The sequence below is a fragment of the Pelophylax lessonae genome (genome assembly GCF_965119305.1).
Source record: "Pelophylax lessonae genome assembly, chromosome: 2".
NCBI classification, from domain to species: Eukaryota; Metazoa; Chordata; class Amphibia; order Anura; family Ranidae; genus Pelophylax; species Pelophylax lessonae.
In genome coordinates, this window is record NC_138769.1 from 382,216,323 (window position 1) to 382,242,444 (window position 26,122).

Genomic DNA, 26,122 nt, shown 5'->3' on the forward strand with positions numbered 1-26,122 from the left:
AGTAACTGTAGAAAGACTGTATGTGTAAGCAATATCTTCGCAGCGAAAATCCATTCTATATTTACATTTGTTTCTTTGCTTTTCCCTGAAGGATTTGTACCCTGTGGTGAATGGCGGAGTGCCAGAAACAACAGCGCTACTTGCAGAAAGATTTGATCACATTTTCTATACAGGCAATACTGCTGTTGGCAAAATAATCATGTCAGCAGCTGCTAAATATCTGACTCCGGTGACCCTTGAGCTGGGAGGGAAGAGTCCATGTTACATTGATAAGGACTGTGATATTGACATTGCTGCCAGGTGAGTGTTTGTGTTCCTCTGCTGAGAATAAAGATCAAGGGTAGAATAGCTTTGTAAAGGCCACCCCTTCCTATTTTTGCAAAATAATTTCATGACTATCTACTAATGTCTTGTCTTTGGGGTCATAGTCCACATATGGGTATCAGGTTCATCTAATTCATATACAGTAATGACCCTTGTCCAGTTTGTCAAATTGAGCACAAACATGTAATATATCTTACTTTTTCTAACTTGCTAGTCTTTTTTTCCTTTCAGTTAGAATCCTCACTTTGTCTTTTTTTCAAATAATTTTTTGTTGTAGAAGGAAGCCAATTTAAAAACTGCTATCTCCTATGATTTTAATGGTTGGGTGATGACTGGCTTGGTACTATGGCTAGGTAATTTTAGATGGAGAGGAATGTGCAAATGGCATTGTGGACATTTGATATGCAAATAGTGACTTTACAGAAAGTCACGATTTGCAGATTTAAGGTGTAATGCCTCTTACACACGTTCAGGTAATCGGACAAAAATAATCGCTTTCGACTTGATCACACGACAATCTGATCGTTAGTACACAGCTTTTGACGATCACAACAGTTCGTCCAACAAAATCCGAAGGGACAAACACGAAAACTTCTGTCTTATGATAGCCTAGCGAATGACAATCGTTTAATCAGTACAGTATGCGTTTTCTAAAAATCGATCGACAAAGACCGCGCATGATCAGAAGCACTAAAATAGCACGGAAAAAGCCTGGCTGCCATTGTTTTTGTCTTGAACCATCTGATACGTAGCTACCCAACCAGGAAGCTTTTCCAGAATCGTACGAAAAAAATCCTATGTTTATATGCATTGTTGAATTCGATATTATTATCATGCAACAAAATGCCAACGATAAGTCGTACGATTATCTGAACGTGTGTACGGGGCATAAGTCTACTTATTGTTTGAGCCCACACTTATAGAGGCCTTATGCACACTGGAGGTTATTTTTTTTTTTTTTCCTCTGCCTCTAAACGTCCCTGCATGTTGGCCATTGTGTCCAGGAACGCATAATGTGTGTTTTTTTAGAGTTGTTTGGCAGTGAGAATTTTTCTGCCTCTAGTGTGTGCAGGAGCAGCAGCACATTGGAGCAAAAACTCTTGAGACATGTACAGTGGGGATCGAAAGTTTGGGCACCCCAGGTAAAAATTTGTATTAATGTGCATAAAGAAGCCAAGGAAAGATGGAAAAATCTCCAAAATGCATCAAATTACAGATTAGACATTCTTATAATATGTCAACTAAATTAGATTTTATTTCCATCATTGACACTTTCAAAATTACAGAAAACAAAAAAATGGCGTCTGCAAAAGTTTGGGCACCCTGCAGAATTTATAGCATGCACTGCCCCCTTTGTAAGGCTGAGACCTGCCAGTGTCATGGATTGTTCTCCATCATCGTCTGGGAGGACCAGGGGATGTCAATCTCAAAGGTTTTAAATACCCAGACTCATCTGACCTTGCCCCAACAATCAGCACCATTGGATCTTCTAAGCAGTTGCCTAGAAAACTGAAAATAGTTGACGCTCACAAAGCTGGAGAAGGCTATAAGAAGATAGCAAAGCGTTTTCAGATGTCAATATCCTCTGTTCGGAATGTAATTAAGAAATGGCAGTCATCAGGAACAGTGGAAGTTAAAGCAAGATCTGGAAGACCAAGAAAAATATCAGACAGAACAGCTCACAGGATTGTGAGAAAAGCAATTCAAAATCCACGTTTGACTGCACGATCCCTCCAAAAAGATCTGGCAGACACTGGAGTTGTGGTACACTATTCTACTATTATGCACATTGTACAAATATGGTCTTCATGGAAGAGTCCTCACCACAAAAATCAGCGTTTGAACTTTGCAAATGAACATATAGACAAGCCTGATGCATTTTGGAAACAAGTTCTGTGGACCGATGAGGTTAAAATTTAACTTTCTTTTACGTCCTCCGACAGTCGCCGCCTCTTCATATTCGTCACTAATGGGGTTATTGACCTTTGCTCCGTAGGAGTAGCTAGGCAACAGAATATATTTAATATCAAAGCTTTTAGCATATCCCACCCCCAGGGGGTGGTCCCCTCAGTCAATACCTCCCAGCTTCCTGCATTTCCAACTCAGTTTCTAATGCCTACCTCAGGAGTAGGTTGGGCTGTTCCTGTGCTGGGGCTCTTAGTCTCAGCTTCTTTTCTCTTTTTGATTTTGTTTGAAGTTTTTTCTCTTTCTTTTACTTAGCTGTTTATTTTCAGCGTTAGTTAGCCTCTTCTGATGAAGATGATCGTGCGGAGCTGGGTCTCAGTCTGGCCACCCTGGATCCCAGGGCTCAGGGCCAGGGGCTTCCCAGCCTGCCATCGAGCGTTCAGCTTAGGTTTTGCCCTGGCACATTGAACGACCCACCCCTGTTCGCTGCAGGGGTGCTATCGGTGAGGTGGCTACCTCACTGGACGCCATTGCGGTTTCGCACCGCAGTTCCGCTGCGTCATGCTTGCGACACTCTCTGTCCTCAGTGCAGCGGTTTGGTCGCTGGAGCAGGCTCCCCACGCCATCCGGACTGGTAAGTGTAACTCTATGTGGGGACCTGTCTATTTGGGTGTCAGTCTGGGACTGTGTGACCCTGCATGTCTGTGTGGCTGCTGTGCTCCCTGTCAGTTCCTGTGTGGACTTGCTGCCTGTGTGTGGGCTGTGAAGGGGGGGGGCTCTCCCGCTCTGCTGGGTGTAAGCATGAAGCAGTCTGATTTTAGGCATGCTGTGCGGCGAACGCTGCGGCGACCCGTCATTTTTTTGAGGCAAAATCATGGTGGCCGGTCCTGTGGGGTAATGCACGGCGTTTTTGGCGCCAAACGCCGCCATTTTGGCTGCGATCGATCAGGCCACATGTCGGCGCCATGTTCTATTTGCCCAAGGAATCCTCAGCCGAGCGGCCATGTTTGTGTAGCCTTGCATAGGCTTCATAGGGGCGGTCAGTCTTGCATCACTTCCTTTTGCTCTGGGACAGCGATCGGTGCAGCAGCCTGTGTGATCTCTCCAGGTTTTTATCTTTCCTTTTTTTCCTGTATTCCTTGCCCAGTTTCTTGTCCCTGTGGGGGTCGGTGTATTCAGTGGGTGCGGTGGGCTACGCTCGCCGCGATCTTAAAGGGGCAGTACCCCTTTCTTACTTATTTTGCTGGGGCATGGATTCTCAGGATTGCAAGTTTCCTCCCACCTTGGTGGGGGGCCAAGGGGCTGCTGCTTCCCCCGAGGGGGCTGATCTGGCCACTATTGTGGCAAACTTAGCTGCTCAAGTGCAGATGCTGGTGGCTGATCGATCCACAAAACGGCCCAGAGTGTCTATTTCCTCTGATTCAGAGGGCAATGGGGCTGCTATGGCTGGAGTGCCCTTCTTAGGGTCTCACTCATCCCTAGACCTTGTGGGGTCTGACGGGGAGGCTGGGGTGGAAGGGGTTGATCATTCTCCCCCTGGCTCGTCTGAAGAGCTTGCACTCATGGATGAGTTGGTTGCTTCTATCAAGCAAACGCTGCCTTTGCAGGATGAACCATGTCCTCCTGTTTTGATGTCCTCTTATGGGACGCAAAGGAAACGCAAAACATCGCAGGTTTTTCCTTGCTCTACGGAATTTCAGCGCGCGGTTGATGAGCAATGGCGCAATTTAAAGAAGCCTTTTGCTGTGCCGAGTAGGTTCAAGCTGCGTTATCCCTTTACACCAGCTACTGATGAGCGTTGGTGTGTGCCGCCTCAGGTGGATCACGTGGTGGCGATTTTGAATAAATCACCTGCGATCCCTGCTGAGGATACCCCGGTGTTCCGGGACCCGACGGACAGGAGATTGGAATCTCTGGCCCGTCATTCTTATACGGTTGCTGGCTCTATGCTGAAGCCTATTTTTGCTTCCATTATGGTAGCCCAGGCTATTGCGGATTGGACGCAGGTGCTCAGGCGCACTCTGGTGGCTGACTCTGCCCCGCCGACAACTTTGGCTATGGTGGATCAAATTCATCAGGGTGTCATGTATTTGTGTGATGCGGACTTGGATTTAGTCCCTTTTGGCTGCGCGTCTTTCTAGTGTGGCGGTCTTGAACCGTCGCCTGATATGGCTAAAATGTTGGTCTGTTGACCAATCTTCCCGCAAGACTTTGGCTAATTTGCCCTACGCGGGATCTCGCCTTTTTGGCGAATCTTTGGATACTCTGATAAAGGGTATTTCTGGGGGAAAGAGCACTCTCTTGCCCCAATCTCACAAGAATAAGTTTGTTCGTGGTAAGAAGAATGCCTCGTTTAGACCCTCTCAGGGGTCCTTTCGTGCCTTTCGGTCGCACTATAAGGGCAAGCCCTTCAAGGGCCAAGGCTCCCAGAAGAAGCCGTGGGCAGGTAAGCAGAAGTCCGGGCCCGCTGCCCATAACAATGCGGCCTGAAGGGACGCCCTCACCCGGTTCTGGGGTGGGGGGGACGTTTGCTCAGTTTTCTTCAACCCTGGCTGACCTGGCCCAGGGAGTGGTGGTTCCGGTACCTCATCGGGACAGATTTCGGGGGTTCTATTCCAATCTGTTCACTGTGCCCAGAAAGGAGGGCAAGGTACGTCCGATCCTGGACTTGAAAGCTCTGAACCGCTTTGTGCGGGTTCGCAAGTTCCGCATGGAAGCCCTGCGATCAGTGGTGGCTGCCCTGGTTCTTGGGGAATTCATGGCCTCCATCGACTTGAAGGATGCGTACCTTCACATCCCCATTTTTGAGGGTCACCAGAGGTACCTTCGATTTGCCATTGCGGAGGATCATTATCAATTTGTGGCGTTGCCCTTTGGTCTCGCTTTGGCTCCGCGGGTTTTCACCAAGGTGCTTGCGCCGGTTCTGGCCTTGTTGAGGACCCAGGGCATTTCTGTCCTGGGGTATCTGGACGATATCCTGATTCGGTCCGCGACCAGTCAGGGCCTGGTGAACGACCTGTCCATCACGATGCAGACTCTGTAGGAATTCGGTTGGACGATAAATTTTCCAAAGTCAACGTTGTGTCCGTTGGTTCGTCTTCCCTATCTGGGGATGATTCTGGACTCTGTTCAAGCGAAGGTCTTCCTGCCGGAAGACAAGCTTCGGACACTTCAGAGCGAAGTCAGGTCCCTCAGGGACAATCAGTGCTCGTCCCTCCGGACGTGTTTGAGGTGTCTGGGATTGATGGTTTCGGCCTTCGAGGCGATTCCCTTCGCCCAGTTTCACACACGGGAGCTTCAGGCGGAGGTCCTGGCCAAGTGGGACAGGCGTCCGCAATCTCTGGATCTGCGGCTGTCGTTGAGCCGTCTCACCCGCAGGGGTCTTTTGTGGTGGCTCCAGTCCCCGGCGGTGTGGTGGGGCAAGTCCTTTCGCCCTTTGTCGTGGACGGTGATCACCACGGATACCAGCCTGTCGGGCTGGGGTGGTGTTCTGGGCGTTCTGTCCGCCCAGGGAACTTGGTCGGAGGAGGAATCCTCCCTTCCGATCAACATTCTGGAATTGCGAGCGATAAATCTCTGTCTTCTGCGTTGGACGGACAGGCTTCAGGGCCGTCCAGTTCGAGTACAGACGGACAATGCCACATCGGTGGCCTACATCAACCACCAAGGGGGCACCAGGAGTGCCCGAGCGGCTCGGGAAGTAGCCGACATTCTGTCTTGGGCCGAGACGCACGTCCCGGCGATATCTGCAGTTCACATTCCGGGGGTGGAGAACTGGCAGCGGATTATCTGAGCCGTCAGACCCTGGACCAGGGAGAATGGTCCCATCACCCGAATGTCTTCCAGATGTTGTGCGCGAAGTGGGGGGTCCCCAGATGTTCGCGTCTCGTCTAAACAACAAGGTGGAAAAGTTCGTGGCAAGGACGCGCGATCCTCGGGCAGACGCCTCAGACGCGTTAGTGGCGCCCTGGCATCAGTATCGCCTGATGTATGCCTTTCCACCGATTCAGCTGCTGTCCAGGCTCCTTTGCAGGTTGGCCTCGGAACCGCACACGGTGATTCTGGTGGCACCGGACTGGCCTCGCCGGTCTTGGTACGCAGACCTCGTGAATCTGGCGGTCGACACTCCGTGGCGTCTGCCACTTCGAGAAGATCTCCTATCTCAAGGACCGATATTCCATCCTGCTTTACAGTCGCTGGCTTTAACGGCCTGGCTATTGAAAGCCAGGTCCTGAAGGATAGGGGTCTTTCCCCTGAGGTCATTCCCACCTTGATCAAGGCTAGGAAGGCTTCTTCGGGGAAGATTTACTACCGTACTTGGAAGGCTTACTTCAAACGGGAGTGGACCAGCGTTTGGCGTTGGCCACGATTAAGGGTCAGATTTCTGCGCTGGCCGTTCTCTTTCAACGTCCTGTGGCGTCTAACTCTTTGGTTAGCACCTTTGTTCAAGGGGTGCGACATTTGGTCCCTCCTAGGAGGGAGCCTTTGCCTCCATGGGATTTGAACCTCGTTCTGTCCGTGTTGCAACATGCTCCTTTTGAAAATATCAGGGAGATCTCGTTGTCCGTGTTGTCCAAGAAGGTTGCCTTTTTGGTGGCAATCACTTCGGCTCGCAGGGTGTCGGAGCTGGCGGCCTTGTCCTGCAAATCTCCGTATTTGGTGATTCACTTGGATAAGGTGGTCTTGCGACCTAACCCGTCTTTTCTTCCGAAGAGGATCTCGGAATTTCACCTCAATGAGGCCATTGTTTTGCCTTCGCTTTGCGCGAAGCCTAAGCATCCGAAGGAGGTGGCTTTGCATTCCTTGGATGTTGTTAGGGCGATCAGGGTTTACCTGTCATCAACAAAATCCTTTCGCAAGTCGGATTCTCTCTTTGTCCTTCCTGAGGGACCTCGGAAGGGCATGGCGGCGTCGGCTGCGACCATCGCCAAATGGATCAGACAGACGGTTGTGCAAGCCTATGCTTTGAAGGGGAAGGTTCCTCCTTTTCCTGTGAAGGCGCACTCTACCAGGTCTCTGAGTACGTCTTGGGCCTATCGTCATCAGGCTTCTGTGGCCCAGGTGTGTAAGGCGGCGACTTGGTCGTCCGTTCACGCCTTCTCAAAATTTTACAAAGTGGATGTTCAGGCATTGGCAGATGCTTCCTTTTGGCCGTAAAGTTCTTAGTGCGGCGGTGCCTTAGGGTCCCTTGTTTTGGGCCCTTGGCTGTTGGGGTGTTTTTGCCCCTAGGTTACTTGTCTTTCCTGGGTTGTTGCTCCTGTTGAGCACGTTTTCCTGTTGCCCAGTTGGTTCTCTTACTTTGGTAAGGTTCCTTTCTCTGATGTGGGTACTGCTTTGCCTTAGGCGCGGCTGCTTTTTTCCCACCCCTCATGTCTACACTGCTATGGGACGTCCCCATTAGTGACGAATATGAAGAGGCGGCGACTGTCGGAGGACGTAAGAGAAAACGGAATTTTTGTAAAATCTTACCTGTAAAATTCCTTTCTCTGAGTCCTCCGACAGTCGCCGCCCCCGCCCCTCTTTTGGGGTTTGTTTATGTACTCTACTGCTATGCTACTGAAACTGAGTTGGAAATGCAGGAAGCGGGGAGGTATTGACTGAGGGGACCACCCCCTGGGGGTGGGATATGCTAAAAGCTTTGATATTAATATATTCTGTTGCCTAGCTACTCCTACGGAGCAAAGGTCAATAACCCCATTAGTGACGAATATGAAGAGGCGGCGACTGTTGGAGGACTCAGAGAAAGGAATTTTACAGGTAAGATTTTACAAAAATTCAGTTTTTTGGCCGGAATAAGCAAAGGTACGTTTGGAGAAGAAGGGGCACAGAATTTAATGAAAAGAACCTCTGCCCAACTGTTAAGCATGGGGGTGGATCAATCATGCTTTGGGGTTGTATTGCAGCCAGTGGCAGAGGGAACATCTCACGAGTAGAAGAAAAAATGGATTCAATAAAATTTCAGCAAATTTTTGATGGCAAGTTGATGACATCTGTGAAAAAGCTGAAGTTAAAGAGAGGATGGCTTCTACAAATAGATAATGATCCTAAACACACCTCAAAATCCACGGGGCATTACAACAAGAGGCGTAAACTGAAGGTTTTGCCATGGCCTTCACAATCTCCTGACCTCAACATAATTGAAAATCTATGCATAGACCTTAAAAGAGCAGTGCGTGACAGACAGCCCAGAAATCTCAAAGAACTGGAAGACTTTTGTAAGGAAGAATGGGCAAAGATACCTCAAACAAGAATTGAAAGACTCTTGGCTGGCTACAAAACGTGTTTACAAGCTGTAATACTTGCCAAAGGGGGCAGTACAAGATATTAACTCTGCAGGGTGCCCAAACTTTTGCAGGCGCCATTTTTTTGTTTTCTGTTATTTTGAAAGTGTAAATGATGGAAATAAAATCTAACTTTTGTTGACATATTATAAGAATGTCTAATCTGTAATTTGATGCCTTTTGGAGATTTTTCCATCTTTCCTTGGCTTCTTTATGCACATTAATACAAAGTTTTACCTGGGGTGCCCAAACTTTCGATCCCCACTGTAAATGTGTGTTAACCTCCCTGGCGGTATTCCTGAGTGTGGCTCGGGGTGGAATTTCAGTGCCATTAGGGGTAACCCCGAGCCACACTCTGGGTACCGCCAGGGAGAAATCGCTGGATCCTGGAAGAGGTTACTTACCTTGTCCCCAGGATCCCGCGATGTATTCTGGCAATGTACGGCGGCCGGATCTTCCGCCTGATGCTGTGTGCCCTGGCTTCCGTTCCCTGCGAGCGTTGCGTCGCAGGGGGGGTGGAACCAGTGGCAAATTCAAAAAGTAAAATACACAAACACACTGATATATTGTAATCCTATTGGATTACATTACTAAATAAAATAAATTGACCTTAGTCTGCCCCCCAGCGCCCTTGCCTGCAGTTTTACTGTACTTTATGTATGTATGTATATATATATATATATATATATATATATATATATAATGTATGTATATGTGTGTGTATATATATATATATATATATATATATATATATATATATATATATATATATATATATATATATATATATAATATTTTTTTTTTTTAAACTTATTTATAGTTATTTATTATAATTTATGATTTTGTGTTTCAAACTTTATCATACCCGAGATGTTATAAAAAAAGAACGCACAGTAAAAATATGTAAATAGTTGGTTTGGGCTGCTCATCCTTTAAGAATTACATGCAAAATAATGGTACCGCTTTCAGCATCTAAAATCTGAAATAATCATACCACCAGGGAGGTTAATGCTAGGTGCGGCAAGAGGTTAAGAATTTATTTCAGTGGCCAGATTAAATTATTATAGGCAATGAAATTACCGCCCAAGCACTTGATGCCCTAAACGTGTCTAAATGCGTTTACGCACTTCATGTTTTTTATTTTTGTGCCAAAACGCTGCTGCCTGGAGGAAAATCGTCCAGGAGAGATGGGCAGACACCCTGTGTGCATGATGCCTAATTGCTCTGCATGAATCTGTGATGGGGAAATTGTGCACACTACCTGCCTTAAGCCTTGTACACACAATGAGAATATCAGACAATCAATCGTCCGTTTTTTTTTCTCTTGAAATGAAGAGGTTAAGAACTAAAACTGTCGTACGACAGAATACAACTTCGGAAGTGATGTATTTTAATGTATTCTTTCGTTTCTAAGCATGCGTGGTCTTGGTCTTCCGATTTTTTTTTTTTTTTTTTAATTTTGTTTTAGAATTTTTTTTTGTTTTTTTTTTTGCCATGAATACTGTACTGATTAACCGAAAAACATTAGTTCTGGTATCGTACGAGAACAATTTTCGTGTTTGTCCCTTCAGATAATTTTGCAAGAACTGTTGTAATCGGCTCTCGAAAGCGGTTTACAGATTATTGGACGATTGCTTCCAAAACTGTATTTTTTCATCTGTCTTTCTGATTGTGTGTACTATGCATTAGCTATGGTAACAGGCTGTGGGTATGTATAATCTATGTACAGACTAGGCGTAAGGAACCAGGCAGATGTGTTGCAGTTGTGGTGCAAATAAGCCTGCCTATAGAGAGTTCGAATCTTGGCCGGTTCTGCTGAACTGACTAAGATTTGACCCACCTATGCCCGGCTTTAGATTTGCATTGTAAAAAAGAAGCAATAAAGCACACAATAATTGTGCAGCATTTCAAATTGAGAGGCAAAGCATAAATACGTTAAAAGCAAATATGGCTGCCCCTTTACCTGGATGTGCTATGTGGCAGGACTGTGTAAATCTTAGGACTAGATGGACAGAAGTAAAAATCCCACATTTATTTCCACTGTGTGTGTTTGTGTGTGTGTGTATATAGTTTTTTGTGTGTAGTTCAACTTTATAATACACATTGATAACGCCATGGTTGGTTCTGTCAGAACTGCCTGGTTCGAGAAGCTTCTATTAAAAATTGACTAACCGGGTGAAAAATCGTTGGCCAAACAGGGACTGCACCCTATGAGTTGCAGTCACTGTGTGGGTATTCAGATAGCCACAGGTGATGCAACTGTCAGAATACAAAAGTCAGCAGTAGAGATTCCTCCGTCTGCACTGTTTAGCGAAGATGGGGGAATCAAGTGATTTTGAAATCTAGCCATATGTCACCTAAAGTATATTACACTTCTGTCTGAAAAACATTGAACTACACTCACCGGCCATTTTATTAGGTACACTGGTTCAATTGCTTGGTAACACAAATTGCTAATCAGCCAATCACATGGCGGCAACTCAATGCATTTAGGAATCTAGACATGGTGAAGACAACTTGCTGAAGACTCAAACTGAGCATCAGAATGGGGAAGAAAGGGGATTTAAGTGACTTTGAACGTGGCATGGTTGATGGTGCCAGACAGGCTGGTCTGTGTATTTCAAAAACTGCTGATCTACTGGATTTTCATGCACAACCATCTCTAGGGTTTACAGAGAATGGTCCAAAAAAGAGAAAATATCCAGTGAGCAGCAGTTGTGTGGATGAAAATGCCTTGTTGATGTCAGAGGAGAATGGGCAGACTGGCTTGAGATGATAAAAAGGCAACAGTAACTCAAATAACCACTCGTTAAAACCAAGGTATGTAGAATACCATCTCTGAACGCAGAAGACCACACTGGGTTCCACTCCTGTCAGCTAAGAACAGGAAACTAAGGCTACAATTCGCACAGGCTCACCAAAATTTGATAATAGAAGACTGGAAAAAAGTTGGCTAGTCGGATGAGTCTCAAATTTTAGCTGCGACATTCAGATGGCAGGGTCCGAATTTGGCATAAACATGAAAGCATGGATGCACCTTTGTGATGTGGTGGAATTGGTGATTTGCATCATGGTTGTGCAGCTGACAAATCTGCAGCAATTGTGTGATGCTATCATGTCAATATGGACCAAAATCTCTGAGGAATGTTTCCAACACCTTGTTGAATCTATGCCACAAAGAATTAAGGCAGATCTGAAGGCAAAGGTGGCTCCAACCCGGTACCAGCAAGGTGTAACTAATAAAGTGGTCAGTGAGTGTATATACCTTGGATTCAAAAAAATAAATAATGTGGAACAGCCACAGATTTAAATTGTAAAATTTGTTCTGGACTTGAACTTGTAGGAAAAACCTTTTGGGAAATGTGGGAAATGCAATCCTATCCAGGTGAGTTCGAAGATTTAACTTTTCAATTTTAGGTAGCTATTACATACATAGATACATGCTGCAGTAGCAACACCTAGTGGTTATATCCTGAAATATGCAGTTAATGCAAAGCTGTTCAGAGAGAAGCTGACACTCCCAAACCTAGAGGTTACATGCTAGTTTAGGGCATTGCTTTGGAAAGTGGCTTTGAAAGTCTGAGTGACTTCTTTTTTGCTTTTAGAGCTGACTTTTTTATGATTTTATTTGTAGACGTATAACCTGGGGAAAGTTTGTCAACTGTGGTCAGACGTGTATTGCTCCTGATTATGTCCTGTGTGAGAAGTCCATCCAAGGTAAACTCGTGGACAAAATCAAGGAAACACTAAAAGTAAGTAAAGGCAGACAAGACTGGACCATCATCTGGGTGACTCCAGAGCTTGAAACGGGGAAACCGGTTTTCACCGGGACATGAAGGCACAAACCGCAAAAGTTCTAACCCTTTCTTACTCGACTGAAAATGTGCATCTTTACCTTAAGACACCGTAATCTGTTCATAGATCATGGGTTATATGCTACTATCTGTTGATTGGACAAGGCAGAGTTTCACTGTGTCCGCCCCTTAGTGTCTCTATATACTCCCGCTCGCCCTGTGAGGTTCCAGTTTTGTACTAATGTCCTTAGGTGATGGATGCCTTTTCCTCTTGGAGAAGAATTCCCTACTGTTTTAACCAGATTTAGTTATCCCCCTCATTGTGGGGTAACAAGTGCATGTAGCCCCAGGGTGTGATACAGGTCCGTGGCCTTGGTCTAGTCTCATGGTGCCCAAACACTTAAGACCCCTTTAAGGGTATGCCCACCATGATGGGCAAAGCCTGGACACTGGATGAGACCTGGACAAGGTAAGACAGGGTTTCCCGGTACCCTTATACATACCAGTTCCCTACTTACATGTCTTGTTGGCTCTGAAGTATACAACACAACCTTCTTCCACAAGAACATATTGCAGTGCTATGTACACAATCGGTTCAAAGGGCACAAGTGGCAACTGGCACTCTTTGGGTTTTTCCTAACTTTGTCTCACTATTCGGTTCAATGAGTAATGCTATTCTATCGTATAGCTTTTCTAATCTGATGTTCTTTTTCTACCTCCCAACCTGTAGTTCCTTTCTGGCTAGTGATATAGTGCATATAAGACTCATTGAGGGAACACAGACAGACAGTGGTGAGTTCACTGCAGACCCTGAGCAAGCTCCTCCCAAGTTCATAGTAGTTCCTGAGAAAGGTCTAACATTGACACTGCTCCATCCCCCTGATTTGGGCTTCATTAAAGGCCTGCAAATGTGACCTGTTTGACCAAGGCTGAATTTACAGCTATTGTGCCTGACCCATTCCAGAGGATATTGCTACTTCTGGATTTACTGGGCACTCTTCTTCACCTGACTATGTTTCTAGCCTAAAACCAGAATTGCCTGATGCACTTGCTACCGTGTTTCCCTGAAAGTAAAACCTACCCTGAAAGTGATTTTTTTTTCAAAACAAATTGCCAGGACTGCCATTTTGTTCTCTAGGGTCTCTGCTAAAAAAAAAAAAAAAAATATATATATATATATATATATATATATATATATACATATACAGTATATTGTGAAAAATTCCAGAGTACCGTTGCATAAGTGCATATCACAACATAGTTACAATCTCATGTACTACTTTAAACTGCAAAAGTCCAAACGGTATAAACAAAAGTAATATCAAGTATACTTCCCCCCCCCCCCCCTCCCACACAGCCCTTTCACAGTATAGTCGCTCTTTTCTTGCTTCATATACCCCCCAATCACCAACCCTTAAGTTCCAAATACTACTGTATTGCTTGGTATACCCCCAAAAATACAGTAACTTTAAAATTGTAATATTAATGTAGTAATAATTTGATAGTACTGAACAAAATAAAGGAGGTACTGTATATCAAACAAATATAAATATTCTGCTAATGATTTAAATCTAGATCAACAAATCAGGAATCTTGATTGTTTGTTTTTTTTTTCTTGTTTTTATTTTTTACACTGTCAATTTTTTACTGTTTAGGAATATTATGGAGAAAACCCCAAAGAATCTCCAGATTATGAGCGGATCATTAACCAGCGCCATTTTAAGCGTATTCTTGCTTTGTTAGAAGGACAGAAGGTTGCTATTGGAGGGCAACACGAAGAGAATACTTGCTATATTGGTAAGTTAACCTCTTCTTGCACAGTCCTGACATCCCTTTAATAAGGTCTGTACAGCTAGGGGGCAGGAAGGGTTGGCCAGTCACGTGACTGCTGTGATTGGCTGTCACAGTGGTCAAATGATCAGGAGCTGGTCCCACAGACTCCAGATCGTTGTTATTACAGACTGAGAGCTGTCTTTGATAGAAAGCTCTGCTGCCCATGGATGCATATGTGCAGCGTGTGGGAAGTAAAGCCCACCCTCTCTATTTGAAAATTTGTTAAGTGGGCACCAAAGGGTTAATGATACATTTTGTGTTAATTATAATTAACACGCATAGTAGAGCATTTCATTATTACTGGACTTCAGTTTGGACTTTTGTATAACTATTGTTGAACTGTATATGGTTGCATCAGACTAAGAGAATGGATTGTATTGGTTCTTGAAGAATTGGGAGTTAGACACAAACATTAAAAGGGGGGGGGGGGATTAACGTGTTGAATCAGAGGTTGGGGTATAAATGTCTCGATGTGGGAGGAATGTAGATTTGGAAGGGTCCTAATATCAGTAGGGGGTCTAAGTGCGTGGGTCCTTTCACACGATCAATCCGATCAGATCCGCCTGTCAGTTATTTAGGCGGTTCTGATCGGATCCTCCATGCATCCCTATGGGGCAGCAGATGTCAGCGGAGACATGTCTGCTGACACCCGCTGCCATCAGCATCCGATCCTGTCTGTAAAATCCGGACGGATGGAAACCCTATTTTCTATCCGTCCAGGGGATCGGATCGGATGAGAGCGGACAGGCGGGAAGAACCAATATAACGGTGTATATCCATGTTTTAGAACCATGTGTGTAAATTTTTAAGTTATTGAAGTGGGAAGCTAAAACACGCACACAGAAATATAGATTATAAACATTGAATAAAGACATTTTTTTTTTCCAGAACCAACTGTCCTGATTGATGTTAAAGCAGACTCTAAGGTCATGCAGGAAGAGATTTTTGGCCCACTCCTTCCTATCATAACTGTACAAAATGTAGAGGAAGCCATTCAGTTCATAAACCAGAGAGAAAAGCCCCTTGCACTTTATGCATTCGCAAATGACAAAAAGGTAAGAAGTCAGCTCAGTTAACAGGAAAACTGTTCTGGTAGAAAATTACCCAATATATTTAAATGCAAAAGACTGTTTTTCTGTGCCTTGTTGGTTTGGTTCAGACCAAATGTGCCTACAACCAGGCATATACAGTATGTACTTGCATGGTTTTAAAGTCAACAGTTGCTAATAGATGTTGTATGATGTGGCTGCTAAGTGGTAATGTGTCCAAACCATTCCCTTACTGCCTGCATAAAATGGGGTAGTTTAGTATAGGTGCCAGTGTTCTGTATGCAGGTTTCACCATATCTGGGGATGACCCAGTTTTCTGCTGCCCAAGCTTAAGTGGGGTGCCTTATCTGCATAAACATGGGCGCCTTTCGTGTGTGAATAGTTTCTTTCCGTCTCGCAAAATCGGAGTCTGCCACTGAAAGCCAAGTCTAGTATCCTGCTTTGTAATAAACACTTTCCATAAACAGTTAACATGAAAAAAAATGCGACTACCAGTCGATTAAATAATGTCATGTCATGTTCTGACTTTTTACAAAGTGCATTTTGACAGTCTTTGTAATAATAAATTACATTTTATACTGCTTATCTGGAGTTGTGGGCAGAGACGTCACTCATGCACAGCCAATCTGCGATGATAGGTTTCCCTATGCTGATAAATGTCCAGTGCTGCAATTATATAGAAGTCTTTTGTGACGGTGCAGTGATAAAGCTCCCAAGAGGGATCCTCCCCTTCCCTCTTCCTCCCCCTCCATTGTGAATTTGTTTCCTAGTGTACACTATATGTAACACGATCTGTAAAAGAATCCTGCTCCCCACTAGGAGCAGGTTCGATGCAGCTTTACAGACGGAAGCTATTAATCTTTCCAGTGCCGAAAGATCAGCAGAAGGAAGAGGACTAGGCATCCCTGCACAGATTTCTGCATTATCCAGCTGCCTACACAACAAAGATTTTTATTTTTGATTAAGCTTTAGCTTTACATTTTACCAGATGTGTGGTCAGGCCTCTGCTGACACCAGCTTCAGCTGTAAGTTGCTTTGAGTTTGGGATCTGATTACCTTTATTTTGGGCCTGTTGGCATTAGTTGCTGTGTTGTCCACCCCTCAGTTGTATTGCTTGGGAATGTCCTATAATCTTGATTAATGGTAGCCCGTGTCCTGTACTGTTCAAATAAAAAAAACAAGGATTTTTGTCTTGCCTGTAAAATTAATTTCTTGGAGTACAGTACAGGACACAGGTCACCCTGTGTCCCTGAAATTTTACGCCGGATATGCAATTTCAACAGAATAGACAGGATTTTCCCAGGAGAGGCTATGGAAAACCATTAGGGAACCCCCATTACTACAAAGAAAACAGGGAAACAAACTGGCCCTACTATGAGAGTGGGAGGGGGCAGGCATTGGCAGTACCCCCAACCACCAACCCCTTACCTAAGAGGAAACGAGGCGGGAAGAGATTTAGAGCATGTAGGGGAGGTCTCAGCCAAAAGAGCGCGTATTAGGGCAAGGTATTTTTAACTTAAGTGGAGTAGTTTTTTTCAGAGAATGAATTGAAGGTTTTGGATTTAGGATTAAAGTTTGCCCTGGATAGATATTTCAATGAGTTTAGTACTTATGTGGATGTACAAAAATGTATACGAAAAAATTTATATTCAACATTTTGTGGAGAAAATGGTACCTAATAATAATGAAGATGAAGGCACTGTTTATCAGCATAGTAGATTTAGGAGTAACTCCATGTTTAACCCTAAAGGGACATCCAATCATTTTGTAGAAACCTTTAAATCGTTGGTAGAACAGGACCCTAAGGCCCCTTTCACACATACAGTCCGTTTGTCTGTTTTTCATCCATCCGTTGACGGATGAAAAATGGACATCAATGCATCTCTATGTAAAAACGGATGATCATCCGTTAACATCCACTTTCATCCACTTCCATTAATGTCCGTTTTTTGGAATGGATGAATACCCTATTTTTCATCCATCTAAAAAAACGGATCGGACTAAAAACGCATGTAAACGGACAAACAGTCCGTTTTTCATCAGTTTTTTCATTGGTAGTGGATGTAAAAAATAAAACGGATGAAAAAACGGATGAAAAACTGATACATTTTGACTTGACTGAACTGATGAACTGAACGGACAGTATGGGCCCTTTCACACGGGTGCTCCGTATGTCCGCAAATCATCCTATTTTTTTTTTGCGGATGATTTACGGACATAATGTAAGTCTATGGCATTGCGGATGCAACCATCCGCTGACATCCGATTTTTCTTCCTTTCAGTTCTGTTCCGTTTTTGGAATGGAACAGAACCCTATTTTTTCGTCCGTTCAAAAAACGGAAAGGAAGCAAAATCGGATGTCAGCGGTGTCATCCGCTGACATCCGCAATGCCATAGACTTACATTATGTCCGCATATCATCCGCAAACGGATGGGATGATATGCGGACATACGGAGCGGATGGCACAAGTGTCACCCGCTCCGTGAAAAAAAAAAAAAAGTCCCGCAGCGGAGAATAAATCCGGAGCGGCCGTGTGAAAGAAGCCTATGTGTGAAAGGGGCCTAAAACTGAATGTAGCACTGCCCCCTAGGGAGCTGCTGAGATTGGATTTCCCTGGGTTACCCGTAGCAACAGTCTGTAGAAACGTATCACTTTAACCACTTAATTTTACCACAGATTTTACCCCCTTCCTGACCAGGCCCTATTTTGTGATTCGGCACTGCATGACTTTAACGGACAATTGGGCGGTCGTGCGACGCTGTACCAAAACAAATTTGATGTGCTTTTTTCCCACAAACAGAGCTTTCTTTTGGTGGTATTTGATCACCTGTGCGATTTTTTACCTTTTTTGATCATGTATACATATAAACAAAAAAAGAGCGACAATTTTGCAAAAATAACTATTTTTCACATTTTTTTTTTTTATGAAATTCCCCCCCAAAAACAGTTAAGTGTTAAGTGTGTCCCTAGGGGCGTGCTTCTAACTGTGAAGGGATGTGGCTGTTTGTGTAACTACAGAGATATACGATCCTACATAGCAGGACCGTATGATCTCTGCACTTACACAGGGGAGAATGACAGGCGGCTTTGTTTACATTAACCGCCCGCCTTTCTCCCTCTGTAACGGACGATCGCGAGTGGCCGGCGGACATCTGATCCGCCGGTCACACGCGCGGGGGTGGGAGCGCGTCTCCGGCAGCGCGCGCTCGCCCCCTATTGACTCGCAGGCGAGTGACATACCCATACGTCACTTTGCCTGCACGGGGCTGACCGCCGCAGTATATGTATTTTCAGCGGTCGGCAAGCGGTTAACGCTGGGCTCAGACAATGAACAATCCAGGGGATTTGGTTTTTGTGTTTTATTTTGAACTGGGATGGGAGAAGGGATGAGTGGGATACTCCAACTATGAACTATGCACAATCTGGAGGACAACTAGCTGTAGTGTATGCGGCAAGACCGCTGCTTCACCTTGCCACAGAAGTGAAGATAGATGAATATGCTCCTGTTAAAGTTAGTCTTCGGGGTCTCAACTTGGCACTCCCTTTCTCACTTGCTGTGTGTGCTAGCCCCTGTCCACTGACTCTCCTCTGGAGTAGTCCCCTGCCTGGGCAGACCCCTGGCAAGCTTCTCGGTACTCACGGACACTGTTTTTCCCTAGGTCGCTCTGCCTTCAGCTCCACTGGTCAGCATCCACTGGACCTCCTGGCTCCGCACCACACTTCTGGTCCACTAGGCCGACTGCCTGTGACCACCTTCCACACAGACAGGAGGAGAGACGGCCTTCACCCTCCTCCTGGGACCTGGCTTCCCGCCCAAAGACACCCTGACACATGTGCCTTTGGCTATTATCACATATCCCAGGATGCACCACTGCTTGTGCCAACCCACTGGGATAGTTACAAAGACCTGTGTCACTGGCCAGGTTTCCTCCACTGTCCAACAGGTTCAACTATTGGACACAGTGGGGACACTCCCTCATACCAAGTGAATTCCACATGGACACATGCAACAGGCCTAACTACTAATCAGGCTCCCCTGATAAGCAGATGGAGCAAACTATAGTTTTACCTATTAGCACCTACCTAGGAGGGTGCTACATGAATAAATCACATAATAGGATTAAAAGCGACATATGGGAAGAATACAAGAATTCGAGAAAAGAAAAACCGTAGTAATCTGACCTGCGGATAAAGGGAGGGGGATTGTCGTTCTGAATAAATAAGATTATTAAAGAGAACTTAATACATTAGTGGAAGATGTGAATACATACATGTAACCCTTTAATTAAATAAAGAGTTAGATGCAAAAAATTGCTAAAAAAAAAAGCACACAAGAAAGGGATTTTAAATAAAAATGAATATCGGTATATGCTGCCAGAGGCCCTGAGATTACCTGTTATTTACTAATACCCAAGGTACATAAGAACTCTACCACACCACCGGACAGGCCCATAATTAGTGGGATAAATTCCCTATTCTCTAGGATAGGGGAATACCTGGACACTTATTTACAACCCCTGGCCCAACTATATCCCGCATATTTGCGGGACAACAAACAACGAATTTGTTGGAGGCAACCCTATTTGAGTATGAAATAATCCTGGCCACTGTGGAGGGGTGGGGAACCTTTTTTCTGCCAAGGGCCATTTGGGTATTTATAAAATCATTCGGGGGCCTTACAAAATTATCACCTTTAAAAATTGGCCTGTTATATTTGGTCAAACATTTAATGAACTCACCCCTAATGTGATGGCTGCAACTGCTTCTCTTTGCTGAGGTGTGTGATGTTAGATGGTATTGATGTTGCTACTCGCAATAGGTTTTCCAGGTTTGCGTCGGTCAGTCTGGAGCGCAGTCGACTTTTTTGTGGTGGTAAGTTTTGAAAAGAACTGCTGGCAGGTACTGCTGGTGGGTACAGCTGGCTGGTACTGCTGGTGGGTACAGCTGGCTAGTACTGCTGTGGGTACTGCTGGCTTAGGCTGGTACTGCTGGCTTGTACTGCTGGCTGGTGTTGCTGGCTCAGGCTGATACTACTGTGGGTACTGCTGGTACTGCTGGCTGGTACCGCTGTGGGTACTGCTGGCTCAGGCTGGTACTGATGGCTGGTACTGTGCTGCGGGTACTGCTGTGGGTACTGCTGGCTCAGGCTGGTACTGCTGGCTGCTATTGCTGTGGGTACTGCTGGCTCAGGCTGGTACTGCTGGCTGGTTCTGTGCTGCGGGTACTGCTGTGGGTACTGCTGGCTCAGGCTGGTACTGCTGGCTGCTATTGCTGTAGGTACTACTGACTCTGGCTGGTACTGCTGTGGGTACTGCTGGCTCTGGCTGGTACTGCTGGCTCTGGCTGGTACTGCTGGCTCTGGCTAGTACTGCTGGCTCTGCTGGTTCTGGCTGGTACTGCTGTGTGTACTGCTGGTTCTGGCTGGTACTGCTGTGTGTACTGCTGGTTCTGGCTGGTACTGCTGTGAGTACTGCTGTCTCTGGCTGGTACTGCTGGTTCTGGTTGGTACTACTGGCTCTGGCTGGAAGAGGTGATGTTTCCTGTATTGATCACAGGCGGAGTGCATGTGATATCACTCCGCCTGTGACTCACTCAGACTGTCATAACGGAGCAGGAACTATACAGGAAGCATCGGCTCTATTCTAACAGATCAGCTGAGAGACACAGACTCAGCTGCATGGGGGGCCGGACCAGATGACTCAGAGGGCCGCATACGGCCCCCAAACCTTAGGTTCCCCACCCCTGCTCTACATGAACATTGGCCAGGATGATGCATTAAGAGCTGTACAGTAGGCATTAGGGAGAAGTCACAACTAGAGGTAGAACAACAAATTTTCCTAAGTGATATTTTGGAACTGGCCATGGGTAGAAACTAGGCATGTGACGGTATCAGATTTCCATGCTGCGATTAATTGATTAGGGTTTTATCACGGTATACGGTATTATCACGGTATTCAATTATTAAACTTAAATTATTAAATTTCTACCTCACTTCAATTTCATTGCTGAATTTAGGGACTTTGGTTCACCTTTGCACATAATTATATAGTCAGTCAGTACAGACTCTGTGAACCAGGCCTAAAATAAGCCATCAAGCAGTGTCTGGCCTGCCTGGTGATAACTGGTCCTGGCGCTCTGATCCGATGGCCTGGTCATTAGGGGCTAAATCCTTGCGGCCCAGAAGTGGTTAAACCTGCAGGATCAGCGGTGTTTTTATTTGTAAATTACTTTTCACATGCTTTAGGCCTAGTTCACATGTATGCGGGTTGGCGGTTCACATGTATGCGGGTTGGCGGTTCACATGTATGCGGGTTGGCGGTTCACATGTATGCGGGTTGGCGGCCCACATTTGCACTGGCATAGCAGCCCATTGATTTGAATGGGCTGCTATGCCCTCATTTTACGCAGAAAAAGGTGCATGCAGCATTTTAAAAAAATGCAGTGGCCTTTAAATCCATCCTACTTCTGCACCATGCGACTAACCTGCAGTTCCTGCTCTGGCAAGCTTTCTGCATTTTAAATACATGGGCCCAGCATTTAAAAACACAGTTTGCGTGTGCAGGAACTGCAAGTAAGTCGCATGGTGCAAAAGCAGGATGGGGTTCATGGCCACTGTATTTTTTAAAATTCTGCATGCGGCTTTTTTCAGATGAAAACGCAGGCATAGCAGCCCAACCCCATTCAAATCAATGGACTGCTATCCCTATCCCTGTGCAAATATGGGCCGCCAACCCACATACATGTGAACCGCTAACCCGCATACATGTGAACCAGGCCTAAAGCAATAGTAAAGTAATTTACAAATAAAAACACCGCTCCTCCTGCAGGTTTAACCACTTCTGGGCTGCAAGGATTTAGCCCCCTTAATGACCAGGCCATCGGATCGGAGCGCCAGGACCAGTTATCACCAGGTAGGCCAGACACTGCTTGATGGTTATATACTAATGTAATGTGGGCTGCTATGCCTGTGCATCTATATATATATATATATATATATATATATATATATATATATATATGCTGCTATGCCCGTGTATGTATTTCTATCTATCTATCTATATCTCTCTATCTGTATATCTATCTGTATATCTGTATACCTATCTGTATATCTGTATATCTATCTCTCCATCTATCTGTATATCTATCTGTATATCTGTATATCTATCTCTCCATCTATCTGTATATCTATCTGTATATCGATCTCTCCATCTATCTGTATATCTATCTCTCCATCTATCTGTATATCTATCTGTATATCGATCTCTCCATCTATCTGTATATCTATCTCTCCATCTATCTGTATATCTATCTGTATATCTATCTCTTTATCTATCTGTATATCTATCTCTCCATCTATATCTCCATTTATCTGTATATCTATCTCTCCATCTATCTGTATATCTATATCTCCATCTATCTGTATATCTATATCTCCATCTATCTGTATATCTATCTCTCCATCTATCTGTATATCTATATCTCCATCTATCTGTATATCTATCTCTCCATCTATCTGTATATCTATCTCTCCATCTATCTATCTAGTGACAGTGTATGGTAAAAGTACTTGTAGAAGGCACTGTGTCTCTCACTGTCTCTCTCTGAGCCCAGGAAGGAAGCATGTGGGTGTGTGCTGAGTGGGAGCCGTCTGATTGCTTACAGGGAGGAGCTAAGTCTCTCACTCTAGGATCATATTACCAGAGCTGTTTTCTATTGAGTGTGTGAACTGCTGAGTGATGAATGAGTCATCCAAATGTATCAATTCACAAGGCAGACTGAGGAGCAGAGAAACTCTGTATTTTAAAAATGCCACAATAACAATACCGTGGGTATGCAATACCCCAATATATCGAATTACCGAAAACCGGCATATGTCTAGTAGAAACTATTTTTGGCACAATGGGGCCGATTATCGACAACTGAAAGGAGTTGCCATGGGGGCTAAGTATGCGCCCAGTGTGACAAACAAGGTCTTTGGGAAAGACCGGAGAGAATTATTAATGTATAAATGATATCTTTAGCGTGGAAAGGTAATCAAGAAGGCCTAAAATATTTTTGGAGGAAATTATCCACTTAAGGACCGGGCCTATTTCTGACACTTGTTGTTTACAAGTTAAAATCTTTTTTTTGCTAGAAAACTACTTGGAACCCCCAAACATTATATACTTTTTTTTTAGCAGAGACCCTAGATAATAAAATGGAGATCGTTGCAATATTTTTTATCACACCGTATTTGAATTAAAAAATAAGAAAACATTAAAGTTAGCCCAATTTTTTTCTATAATGTTACGTCGGGCAAATAGATACCCAACATGTCATGCTTCAAAATTGCGCGACAAACATTGGTACTAAAATATCCCCATAGATGACATTTTAAAAATTTCTACAGGTTACCAGCTTAGAGTTACAGAGGAGGTTTAGGACTTAAATTATTGTTCTCGCTCTAACGATTGCGGCGATACCTCACATTTGTGGTTTGAACACCGTTTACATATGTGGGCGGGACTTGCGTTCGCTTCTGCGTGCGAGCCAACGGGGACAGGGCACTTTCATTTTTTTTCTTCCTATTTATTTAATCTCTTATTTTTTATTTTTACACAGTTCTTTAAAAAACACATGTATGCTCATTTTTATTCCTATTACAAGGAATGTAAACATCCCTTGTAATAGAAATAAGCATGACAGGACCTCTTTATTGTGAGTTCTGGGGTAAAAAAGACTCCAACCTCACATCTACACAAAAAAAGAAAAAAAAAAGTCATCTTTTTTCATGATGGAAAAAAAATTGGCTCTTTTAAATGCGTTGCTAGGAGACAACGTTTGACGTCGCTCCGGACCTCCAAGACCATAGAGTCAAGTGGAGGCCATCTTGCCCTCACTCGACTTCCTGCTTGTGAGGAGCGCGGACTGGATCGTTTTCCCCGCTGCCTGCAGGTCCGGTAAGCTGGGAAAACGACCGGGAATCGGCGGGGGGCACCTCTCCCGCCGCACCGCAAGGGACCACCCTTATGTAAAAGAGGACCGCCCATCGTTTAAAAAAATACCAGGGTTATGGCAGCTTTTTACTGCCATCATTTCAGGATTTAACGTCAAAGTACCGACGTAAATCGACGGTGGGCGGTCCGGCAGTGGTTAATATCAATGCCTACAGTATCACATTTACAGGAGAGTGGAACTTCGAGCAAATCAATTTTTTTGGATTTGAAAATCTATAAAAATGAGAACAAACTTTTCACCAAAACATTCTTTAAATCTACTGATCGGAATGGATACATTCCCACCCATAGTTGCCATCGCCTGCAGTGGATAAGAGGAATACCAAAGGGACAATTGATACGATTGCGATGCAATTGTAAGGAAGGGAATGACCATTATTAGCAAGCTGATATACTTGTAGATAGATTTAAGGATAAGGGTTACAAAAATCCTGTACTACAGGAGGTTAAATACAATATTGCCACATTGGATAGAACCACATTGTTGGAAGATAGAGGTAGGGAGAACGGGGATCATACCTTAGCCTTCCCTACCAATTTCAATATAAACTAAAGAGACTGAAAAGGTTATACGTAAACATTGACCAATTGTTTTAAGAGATGATAAATTAAAACCCATTTTACCCACACAGCCTAAATTTGTCTATTGTCTATACTGCAATACACATAACATATTTTTACCCCCCCCCCCCCCCCTGTGGATCTATTTTATCAATTCCACAAAATTTAAGTAGACTGGGATTCTTTTTGTGTTTAAGACTGAAATGCTTATAACACTATTGTACCTAAATCCTTTTTTAATGTTGTTAATGTGCTCACCCAATCTCACCGCCAGCTTTAGTGTCATGCGGCCCACATATTGGAGGCCGAACGGACAGGAAAGCAGGTACGTGACATGGGTGCTCTGGAATGTTATAAGTGTCTTCATATCATACTGCTTGTGTGTGACATTGGATTGAAAGGACACGGTTTTTCTTTTCCTATCTTTTATTGCTCTACAGGGTTTGCACTTTCTGCAAGAGTAGAAATCCTTCAGATCCAAAAGGGTATGCATTTGTTTAGGGGGATCTGGCATATTATGCACCAGTTTATCCCTCAAATTAGGTGCAGTACTAGTACCACGGATGCACTAGTAGGCGATATCGGTTGAGCTCACCCTCTCCACGTTGGTGTCCAAGACCATCAAAGGGCCCTTTGAAGAATTCGGAAATGACGAAACGCATCAGGGCGTGAACCTTAGGGCGACCGGAAGTACCCGGGTGACACCAACGGAGGCTTTGATGGTCTTGGACACCAACGTGGAGAGGGTGAGCTCGACCGATATCGCCTACTAGTGCATCCATGGTACAATTACTGCATATTGCTTTGATGGCTTGATGTTATACTGCGTTTGTGAGTGCATTTTATTTGGGTTTTTTGGTTAATAAAGTGTGAAGTTGTGGAGGCAATATTACACTAGTGCGACTCCTTTTGTTTCCCTAAACCTGCTGGATTGGCGATTGACCGTGAGGAAAAGGGATACATGTTACAACTTAGAGATCGCCGGTGATGAATGCCTAGATCTGCAGCTGACCCGGGAGGGAGACGTGCGTGTATATGCTTGTGAGCCTTTCCTATGAGAATAGGTGGGCCATAATTTCTGGTGAGTTGCCATCCCCCCTTTATGTCACAACGGTGGAGGATTTCTTGTCTGTTGACCCCGATACACACTGGTGACCCCTACTTGGTGAAGAGGGCTGTTGCAAGACCATTTACCCTTTTGCATTGATATGGACGTTTTTATGTGAAGTTGTGTATCTTCATATCTGAACGTTAAAGGACTATTTGCATATTTGTGTGTCATGATGAAATTATATGCAAGCTGTCTGCGCTACTTTTTTCATGATTCCACCTGGGATTTTGATTTGAGTATTCTTTTGACAGATTTTCCTTTTTAAGT

General features: G+C 44.5%; 1 protein-coding gene across 2 annotated transcripts in view; it reads left to right on the forward strand.

Annotated features, from left to right (window-relative positions):
* The window catches only part of ALDH3A2 (aldehyde dehydrogenase 3 family member A2), a 61,719-nt gene that overhangs the window by 9,185 nt on the left and 26,412 nt on the right, over positions 1–26,122 (forward strand). For both annotated transcript variants that reach the window (XM_082247081.1, XM_082247082.1), the window contains exons 4-7: positions 92–300; positions 12,145–12,262; positions 13,960–14,101; positions 15,026–15,192. In XM_082247081.1, coding sequence (XP_082103207.1) covers positions 92–300; positions 12,145–12,262; positions 13,960–14,101; positions 15,026–15,192 — 636 coding nt within the window. The remainder of the gene's footprint in view (positions 1–91; positions 301–12,144; positions 12,263–13,959; positions 14,102–15,025; positions 15,193–26,122) is intronic.